At 41.6% G+C, this 10707-nt stretch overlaps 1 protein-coding gene across 5 annotated transcripts in view; it reads left to right on the forward strand.

The window, feature by feature from the left end:
* LOC129749959 (locomotion-related protein Hikaru genki-like) overlaps window positions 1-4410 on the forward strand; it is a 114658-nt gene extending 110248 nt beyond the window's left edge. For all 5 annotated transcript variants that reach the window (XM_055745112.1, XM_055745113.1, XM_055745110.1 and 2 more), the window contains 2 exons: window positions 9-203; window positions 620-4410. In XM_055745112.1, coding sequence (XP_055601087.1) covers window positions 9-203; window positions 620-834 — 410 coding nt within the window. In that variant the 3' untranslated portion in view covers window positions 835-4410. The remainder of the gene's footprint in view (window positions 1-8; window positions 204-619) is intronic.
* Window positions 4411-10707: the final 6297 nt, after the last annotated feature.

A 10707-nucleotide genomic window follows, 5' to 3' on the forward strand; every position in this document is an offset into this window, starting at 1 on the left:
ATTTTCAGCGATTCAATGTCCTCAGCCGCTTGTCCCGATAAATGGAAGAATCGACGGAACCAGTGGCTTGAACACATTCGGACAGCGTCGCTACGCCGTGGGAGCTTTGGTAACGTTTAGTTGCACCGAGGGTCACATGTTGGTCGGTGAGGCGTCGATTGTGTGCACGGAGACCGGTTTCTGGTCCCATCCGCCACCATTTTGTAAGTAAACCATTCCGGCAAATCTATTCGCTGTTTCTACGCCACTATCCCTCTTCCTCGTTCGTGTTTGATGTACCTACCATTATCTTGTGACCGAGAGTCGCAGCAGTAGATCCCTAGGAATTTGCTTAGAAACAACACGGTTAAAGAAAAAAAAAAACAGATTTCTTCCGCTTGCTCGAGACCTCAGAAACGAATGTATCGCCAAAAATCTAATCCCAAAGTTTGCTTGACTGTCGAACGCAATCAATTGATATCCCTCCCGAATTGGTTCCGAGATACTCTGAGACTGGCCCGAGTCACGACGTTCCGTGTTTATGAGTGTGCAGAATCCCCTCTAGTTAGTGTCTCAGCTATAATTTAATTCCTCAATCCCGGCCCATTAACCCGTTGTGGTTTTTCTTTGTCCCGCGTAGGTAAGGCCCAGTGTCCGTACCCGGGTGATCCCCCGAATGGTTTGATAGCGCCGCTGAAGTTCTACTACGACCCTGGGGACTATCTGACGGTGCAGTGTCGGCCCGGATTCGTCGAGCATGGGGCCAACGGAGGTCCACCGGAACGTCCTCGATGTACCCCGGAGGGCGATTGGTCCGGACCGGTTACGCAGTGCCGCAGCTACGAGGAGATATAACTACGGTACCCGTTGCCGACCCTTCGACCCTAGGACCTGTGCGTGCAACCTTACACCAGTTCATATAGGGATGATTCATGTGATAAATAGTGACGTTTATACAGGACATATAGCATACGGTTCTTGTGAGACAAGACAGGAAGCAGCAGCAAGATTGATCCAAAGAAAAAACAAAACAAAACAAATGGTTTAATGTTATTCATCAGAGTACAATTTTAAGCGGTTTGATTATCCCCAAGTGTAGGAAATTACTGTAATGAAATGCCATCCAAAGCCAAGACCATAGTCGTTGTATTTTATCCTAGCAGAATGTGTACCCTGATGCAGGTTATACCAGATAAAGATATTTGTTCCTACTTTACACAAAACTAATTTCAAACTCCCACCTAAACGATGTAGGTATCAACAAACTAGAGAATTATGATTAAGTTTCTATTTCTCAGTTAGAGTAGTTTCAATAGCTATCAATAGGAGGCACTGTGGCCGTGGCCGTGTGGATAGGAAATAGGGCTCAAGAAAGGTTTTCGGCAAACTGAACTGACTTTAACCTTCTACCTATACACATACAACATATATCAATTACTCTAACCACTCTGAAATCATATCTTATACACCTATACTTACTAACTGTACTCTCATCAATCTATGGAACCTAAGAGTATTTTAAAACACTTTTAAATTCGCCGTCACGCAAAACAGACCTTAGCTGAAACACCGTCACAGGTTGGCAACGAGAGGTTTTGCGTGCTGATAGGGTCATTTTGCCAAATCAATCATCAAAATGGCTCTGGAAGGGATTTCAGACTGCATAAATATTCAGCAAATATTCTGTTTTTTTTTTAAATATTATTTTGCGTTATATATTGTAGTCCAACACATGTTAATTTTAGTGTAATCACCATGCTACTCCCGCAAGCAATTTGATGATGAATTGAATTCGAATTGACCCTCTTCCAACTCCGAGAATCGTGAAACCTATACTGAGTCTTCAGCATTCGCTGCGCAAAGAATAGGACTCAAATGGGATCCAGAATAGGACTCAAATCGAGTCATCGCCGCTGGTGTTCACATCTTATGCCAATGACGTTGAAATATTGAGAACTCATAATAGGAGTAAAGGCTGAATTTTGGTTTTACTGGAGATGAGGTATTACTTGTCGTGGAGTTAACACTGCCTGATCTGCTTATCTACAATAAATCCAGGACTATCTGGAACAAGCGTGGATTCGCATCGAGTTAGGTGATTGAAAAATCTACGTTTGCGTACTGTATCTGCATCCCGATCTTGCTCTAGTTGCGTCTTCTTTACAGAGCATCTGAAAAAGATTCTCTTTCGGTTCTCCAGAATATACTCGCCATTGGCGACTTCAATACGTCCATGATGCTTAAATCCCATTTCCTAGTTCTGACTCTTCCTCCAGGGAAGTCATCTAGTGTGCCTCAAGGGAGCTATTTATTTGGAACCAATAACTTAAAAATTTATTTCAACGAAGTGCTTTCACTCCGCCCAGGCCAAAACATTGTTGCATTGTAACCTCAAAGTAGAGCCCAACAATATGACCAGAATAATATTGATATTCTGTAAAGTAAGTTCAGCCTCTTTGCTAACTGAGACATTCAATCGCAAATTGATCCAGAATTAGGCGATGGAGAAAGACTTTCTTGGAAATGCTTGGTGTTGGAAGCACTTTATTGGTCACAGATGCTTCATGGAGCACCAACATACTGACCAACTTTTTTGCCAGGACGCCAACACTTGGCACCTCGTCTAGGACGAGTTCATCCGTATCATGTAACTTTGATAACCTTGAAGTCTAAGATAAGCCTAAGACGGTGTAGAAATAAGACTAATTGTATTTTGTATTCATTTGGACTTGCATGAATTTGTATTAACAATCAATCTTACAAGCTAAATTACCTTGCAGTGAAGATGATCAATCAGCTGCTTCACCGATCATCACTGGCTTTACGGACACCTTAGTGTTGTTGATGTTCGTTTTTTTCTTCATGCATCAGCTACGAGCCATTTCAACAATCATCAACCATCATTAAACACTCATGCAGGATTCCGCTTTGTTTACAACCAGATCGGAGATTTTGATTATTTCACGCACATTGCTTTCTCACGCCGGCTGTAGTGCCACTTACTGCTTCTTTGAGTATTGGTGTTCAGCACCGTCATGCATCGGTCGTTGTGACACATACTCCCCTCACTTCTCACTGGTGATGATCACTGCCCTAGATTGAACACAGACACTCTTGAATGGCGCCTCCCTTTCGCCAATTCCAATCACTGGTAAGACGATCAATCGTCTTCTTCTAGGTAGACAACCTCCTGTTTCGAAGCTACTCCAATAGCCTTTCCCGCGATCGTACACTTGCCGAGGATTCCACCGAAACAATTCGCACCAACTCGTTCAACTTTTACCAGATGGTCGAACGACGTCCGTTGCCATCCGGCGCATGCAATACTGAGTCTAGCCGTTCACTGGGTTGGTGATTGTGACATGGGACTGACGAATAGGTCTTCTATCCGGTGCTCAAGAGTACGATTGTGTGCGTCCGCTTCAGCATCTGCATGAAAGGCCCTCTATTGAGAGCCTTCCTTTTAACTAGATGCAATTCAAAGGGCGGTACGCAGGACGCCATTGGTTTCCTTCGTGCCGTGTATGGCTCGTTCCGATCTTCTAAGAAAATCTAACGAGCAGCCGAACAATTAGGAGTGCCTTCAAGCTGATGATCTCCGTGTGCAATTTGAGCAGGTCAGTTTCGATCTGCTGGAAGGAGCTAACGAGCTGACCGAGGACGATTTGTGAGTGCCTTCAAGCTGTTGATCTGCGTGTGCAATTCAACGGCTTTTGGCCTGATCCTTTTTCTCATCTGATGTCAGCACGCTAAAGGTTTAATGGTGATTTTGGAAATTACGTTCTCGTGATGTCGATTTTTACTCTTCTCATGGAGCATGCAATACTTTTTCCGGACAACCATAGCAACGTTCCCATTCGTTGGTGTTTCTGAATTAATATTCCACCACATTACTTTAAGTATTTCTCGACAGTGTGACTTCTGGACTGTCAATGATCAACTTTTGCGGAAGTGACGCGAACGACTGTATTGACATGCTGTAGATGGATTCTGATGATCTTCGGTTTGTGATGATATTTTAAAACAAGTCACTTCTGCTAACTTGAGGCTCGAGATGAATTTTCTCATCGTTGATGGTTGTTGTTTTGTGTTGACCAAAAAAAGCATAAATAGCAAAATGTACACAGTAACAACCATCCTACAGATACATGCCGGAATCCTCAACTGAAGCTGTTTAAGGTAGGCTTGCCAGATACTTTCAGAAAAAAGCGGGACATTTCACGAAAAAAAGCGGGACACAGCGGAAAAAAGCGGGACATTTAAGAAAATTTTAAAAAAAGCTCAAATGTGTAGCAAAACTTATACGTTTACCATCAGCCGAAATTTTGCACAAAGGTTTTTTTTTAACAAAGATTGATTTTGCTGATTTTTTCTTACATGACTTTTATTTACAGTGATTTTTGTCATATGCACCGCTTTTTTCCACGGTTCTCGCATATAAACAAGTTAAATATTTGGGTGTAAATATTTCAAATCGTACATGTGAACGGCGGATTTGATGCCGCGTTAAAAACCATTGTGAAATTTTTATAAAATTAGTTTGTTTGGTAATTTGTTCAAAAGTTTGAGAACATCAAGAAAACTTCCATCTTTATATACTTTGGACAATTGAAGGTGGTGTATAATATTTGCAAATTTAACTAAGATTCCGGCGAAAAAGTGTATCTCTATTTTGTATAATTATCTGGAGGCAACTTTAACAATTTTTTTTTCATATATTGTCTTACGTCCTGCAAAAACACTTAACTGAATCTTAATGTTTAATGTTTAATGTTGCTAAAAGCTTTAGATTTATTCTGTATTGTTTTATATAAGCTATGGAAAATGCTGCTTATTTTAAGAAAAAGTTGAAATTGAGATTAAATTTTGATTTTTTTCGGTGTCAGTCAGTTAACTTTGTAAACTTTTTCCAAGAAAAAAGCGGGACATTTTGAGGATAAAGCGGGACAGCGGGACATTCAACAAAAAAGCGGGACATGTCCCGCTTTTGCGGGACGGAAGGCAACCCTAGTTTAAGGCATTCTTCACGTCAAGGGTGACTCCTAAGCAAAACCGGTCTCCTCTACTCATCTCGAGCCTGGATTCGTCTGCCCCTTAGATGAAACGTCGAATACATACACAGTGCTACGGCCTTCCCGATAACCAATCTATTTTTCGGATAGGCCGTTCGCACCTTCGGTGTCGATCTGTATCCTGCTCTGAACCACATTCAGGAGACATATCGGGCGAAATGCTGATGGGTCACCTGGTGGCTTACCCGGTTTTGGCAGGAGCACCAGTTGCTGCCGGTTCCACAAGTCTGGCAATACCCTCTCATTCACATACTGTTGCAATGATGACCGAAAAATTTCAGGATGTTCCATGAGCGTTAGGGATACCATCCGGTCCCGGAGCTTTGTTCAAGTGGAGGGACTTAGCAATGTCACGCAGCTCTTTCAACGAAATCTGCTCCTCATAACGCATATCCCAGTCATATGGGATCCCCGGCCATGTAAATTCCTCGTGCTGTGGGAACAGCTCGTTGACTATTTCACGCAGTTTGTTCAGACACGTTTCCTGCGGCACACCCTGGCTCCGCTTCTTGGCCATGAAAATCCTGTAAGCGTCACCCCAGGGGATGTCGTTGGTGCCCTTGCAGAGTTGCCTGAAACGTGCCATTTTGCTCGCTTTGATTTCCCTGCAGAGGGCAGACCTCGCACCTGCTTATTGCACTCTTCGTTCCTCTCTCGCTGACGGGATTCTCGCTGACGGGATTCTCGCGGACGGGATTCTCGCTCTTTGCATATGTCGAAACCCCGGGAGGGCAGTGGACAAAATCCGGAACCACTTACGTGAAGATTTGGTGTATCGAAGAACTTAGTTCTGGCATGCAATTAATCGACGGAACACTCATGCCTGACACCACAAAACGGTTTAATTTTCTTCACGTTTGAGATCAAAACTAGTCCAATTGTGTAAAAAACAGTTTTTATATTCAAACTAAGCGATTTGGACTTAAATTTATTTAATCTTATGCTATTTTTCCACTTAAATTATAATTGCACTTAGCCTAAGAAATTAACTGGCAAACTCAAAGCAAGTTCCAGGTTGATTTGGAAAACTTGCGCGCGAATGAAGATGTGCAGACGGCTGCGAACGAACGAAGACTGTTTGTCGGTAGTTTTTTCCCCCAGCGCGTGTGATAAAACCATACAGCACACAATCGATCACTTTTTCGATGGCTCTATTGTGTGAAGCCACAAATCTCACCGGCACGCCGGCCGGTGTTTATTGTTCCGCTACAAACTCGGTCGAGTTGATGATCGTTGATGATGGTTCAATAGGGTGTCTTATCATCACACGCAGATGGTTGAACTTTTGGTGCGAATAAGTTTTCGATGCACATTGTGAATCGAACAGCATACATTCCGTAGGTAGCTAGTATGCAGGTCAGCGATTTCCGTCGTCCACCAGTAGACGGGTTGCCGTGTGTCTTTTAGCTTGGCCCTCCTCGTCATCGCAGCGTCACACATGTGCGTGTGAGTACCCTCGTCAAGTTTTTCGGCGGACCGGTTTTCCAAGTTCCCCTCCCAATTGAACACTTCGACAAAGACGTTCCGCTCCTTTTATCGTACCTCTCCTACTTGTGCCTCCGCGTACTTGTGCCCACACGATAACGAATCGCAAAATGATCGCTATCGGTGAACGTGTCGATTACCTTTTAGTTACTCGTCCAGCCTGGACTACAGAAAGTGACGTCAATGATGGACTCGCTCCCATTCCCCTCGGTAAGTCCTTGTATTGCCTACATCAGTGTTCCGAATATCACTCAATTCTCATGAGAGACACTGAAACGTTTTCAACAGCGAAAGCAAAACCTAAATTGTCGGTAGGTTTATCTCCCAGTGGGGCAAAGATTGTGTTCGACAGCGCTGCTCCGAGAATCAAAGAAATAAAATTTGAAAGAGAGACGTTTCTTCTCCAGTTGGAATTCTCAACTGAGTGAGGAGCTACCTGATTTTCAGTTTCTTTTTTCAGTCAATAACTTTTCTTGCTCAATCACTCACTCACTCACTCGTTTACTGATCGATGATCGAATGCTGTCTGCCTGATACATCTTGCTTTGTTGTTGCTGTTGTTAGGGAGGATTAAAATAGTCATTCAAACACGCAGGCAGTACGTATGAACATATGTTTCTGCCGCTTTGCCAGAAAGTACGCAGGCAGTATGAACCGATGCAAGGCCGCATTGATTGAGTTTGAGTGAGTGAGTGAGTGGATTTTCGAATTGGATCTTGTATCAGTCAGTGTCTCAATCACTTCTGATACACCAGGTAGTGAGCTTGAGAGATCGACTTAGATGCGAGTCTGCTCTCGCTTTTGAATCTTGTTTACATTGACTTCGCATTGTCGCTCTGCCGATTCTCTAGGGAACAACAGGCAGCAGCAATCGGCTTTGAATGTTTCCAACTAGAAACCTATCATGAGCGTTTCTTCCGAGTAATTTTCGGAAGACTGGCCTACATTCTTCAGGTTTACGTTCAGCTTTGCCAGGGCTTACAGTAATAGGGTTTATAAGGCAACCCGACGATGACGACGGGGCTTCTACCCGTGAGACCTTCAACGATTTTGGCGCCGCACCTCTCCAGAGGGCTTGGATGGCGTTGCAGCTACTGACGAAGATCCCGTTGATTTTGGCTATCACGAAGTCTTCCTCTCTAGCCGACATGACCTCTTGTATGGGGTATCTCCTGTAACCCATATCGTGGCCAGTTTGGCTTTATCGGTTACCCCATTCTTGCCATCCGAGGTTCTGCGATACGGGTCTGCCAATAATGCTACGTCCAACTTTTTCCTCGTATGCCATCTGCCGCAACAGCTGGTGTGCTGAGTGACAGTGGCAGTGACAGTTGCATCTTTGGTGCAGCTAACCGCCTGATGACCGGCTTCACCGCACCGCCAACACAGACCACTCCAATGGGTTCCCTTGCATCGTTTGCTGCACGTACTTGTTTGTGTCCGTCCTTGACACAACGGAAACCACCAGATGGACCACCCCATATTTAGCCACCCACACTTATGTGCTGCGTTTGATGCAGCAACCGTAAGTTTCGCTCCGGAAGTTATACTCCGCGCTTTTGACAGTTGAGCCACGTCGGAGCTCGAGAATCATCTCGCCGGATTCTGCTCACATCCCCTCCTAGGCTCAGCAGCCTATCGCTTGTCCTCATCTGGCGGAGGACATCGGCGTAGGTACCTTCCGGTGCATTTACCACCAACACCTCCCCCTTGTCTGGGGCTAGAACTTGAGTTTGGCTTTGGCTTTTGTGGCCTTTTTCCCGTCTGCCATCCAGTTGACGCTTCGGGAACTCGGCCTTCCTCCTTTTCTTCTTTTTCATCCGGATCCCGCCGGACCTTAGGATCCCGGGCTCGTTTCTTCGGGGATCCAGGTCTCGTCTTTCCTGCCGTCTTTGGAAAACTCCGCCTCACATTCTTTCGGTACGAAGACACTGACCTTCTTCGGCCGGATCGTTTCCGATTGTAGAGGGGTCACACGTCACCATTGTCAGACATTTTACCTCAACGATAACGTTTTTCGTTCAATAAAGTTTGTTTAAAATCATAAAACTAAACTTCAGTGAATACAGGAAAAGGGATCAAGAAATCCAACTATCCCCTACAGTTTCGCCTGAACTACTATCCGAACTATCATCCACAACCAAATATTTGAAAAATCCAAAGATTTTCAATCTTACGCAAAAAAATAATTGTTAACGGTCATTATTTGATTAAATAGCATGCATTTAACATTGATTACATTATACTTTAACAGTAATGAATATTACCCTTAAAAAGTAACCCCAATTTTTAGGCATAATATATAACTTTTTAATCTTAATTCTAATCGAAATGCAACTTCGGATGAAATATTTATCATAATTTGAGCTTTGAGAAAGCCCGTATCCAAAAGAAATCGGCTGAAGATGACCAAAGTTATTGATGAAAAACTGGATTTTCATGTTCCTCCCGAAAAAAATGTCTCAAAATCCCGTACAAACTACAAGCTCGTTGAGCGACCCCTTTCCGAGAAGGCCCAAATTTGGCATGAGATCTTGTACTAGGCTAAGGATCAATTTCAGCCTGCAGCGCATAATATTTGATTGATTTTAAATTTACTCCACATTCCACATAAGCCCTTCCTGTGCGTATTAACCATTGTTCACAACATTTTTCAGCCAACAAAAAAGTTTTATTACAGACAATAGAAAGAAGCTGGGAATATTTCGCAAAATAGCCTATCTTTAACGATTTCACAAGCTTTGTTTAAGTTGTTCTAGCCTAACTTTATTTGGAGTTAAAATTTAAGTTGAAATACTAAAAAAAATAAATAACAGCAAAAAAAACAGTTTGAATAGCTTTGTTCAAGTCCAGTTTTTCCAGTAACAGTAACAGTAACGTATTAAAATAAATTGAATAAAGAAATAAATAATATTTTCATCACGAACTCTAGACATTCGGTTCATTTCTGGATCTTTTGATGCTTATGATCACGATGAAGCTTATGTTTTTTAGTCTGCCGTACTTAATAAATGTAGGTACCGTAAAACGGGGTAACTTTGATCACCGGAGTAACTTTGACCAACAATAAACTTTTCCACATTATCATCAACAACTCAATCTATAGTTTGAATTCTTGAAAACGCTTTTCTACGTTTGAAAGCCTATTAATTGAGTATCAAATAGGCAAAATTTGGTTTGTATTTAAAAAATCTAATTTCAAAATCTTAAAATATCTATTTTTTCAAGGCTCGCAAACAAACAGCTCTCCTGATGATTCCAAAAAGCCTTCGGAAGCAAACGGGTTGTTTAATGTGAAAGAACAACTTTTTTTCTTTGTATATGAACGGTTATAGTGCTAATTTTATAGTAATTTAATGAATTTTTTTTATATTTTTAAAATAAGGACATTTTCCAAGAGTAAGCCCGTATTGGACAAATGGATAAAAACCCTAAAAATCGTAAACTTGAAAGAAAAAATTAAAATGGAAACAGTGTATGGGAATGTGTGAAGGTAAAATTTCATTTTTATTTTGAAGCTCAAACTATTAAGCAATTATAATTATTTTGCCCCTTAATGTAGGCAGCATCTTAGTTTTTTGATTTTACATTTTTAAAATAAAACGCTAAAAATCAAGGTTAAATTGACAAACTAGCATTTTTAAATATTATGAGGTTGTTTTGTATCCTTTATGATCAAGAAAACACGTTAAAACCGTCAGAATAGAGACTGATCAATGTAACCCCAAAGCATCAAATTCTGAACAGAGACTAAATCGATTTTTAAATCAAATTTAAAGAGGCCCATTAAATTTCTGCATCTATGTTTTACGTTCATAGGAGTCCAGTACTGGTTTTAAAATTATAAAACATGCCACATTCTCCTTAACAGAAAAAAATTAATCGAAATATATTGAAAAAAAGTGATCAATATTACCCCGGATTACGGTAAAAAAAAATTTCACGATGCAGCATCGTCGGCTTTTCTTAAAAACTTCCTATGAAAGTTGAAAAAAAATCCTTAGTAAAATTTTATCAATCTTAAAAAAGCGATCCCTTAGACATATCTTTTGAAATTTGTAACAACATTTTGAAGATTATTTGTATATCTCAAAGTCTTCTGATGTTTGTCAGAAAAATGGCAAAATAAGTCCACTAGTTTAACAGCAAAAATTGAACCAAAAACCCAAAA

Source organism: Uranotaenia lowii, chromosome 2 (assembly GCF_029784155.1).
Source record: "Uranotaenia lowii strain MFRU-FL chromosome 2, ASM2978415v1, whole genome shotgun sequence".
Lineage (NCBI taxonomy): Eukaryota > Metazoa > Arthropoda > Insecta > Diptera > Culicidae > Uranotaenia > Uranotaenia lowii.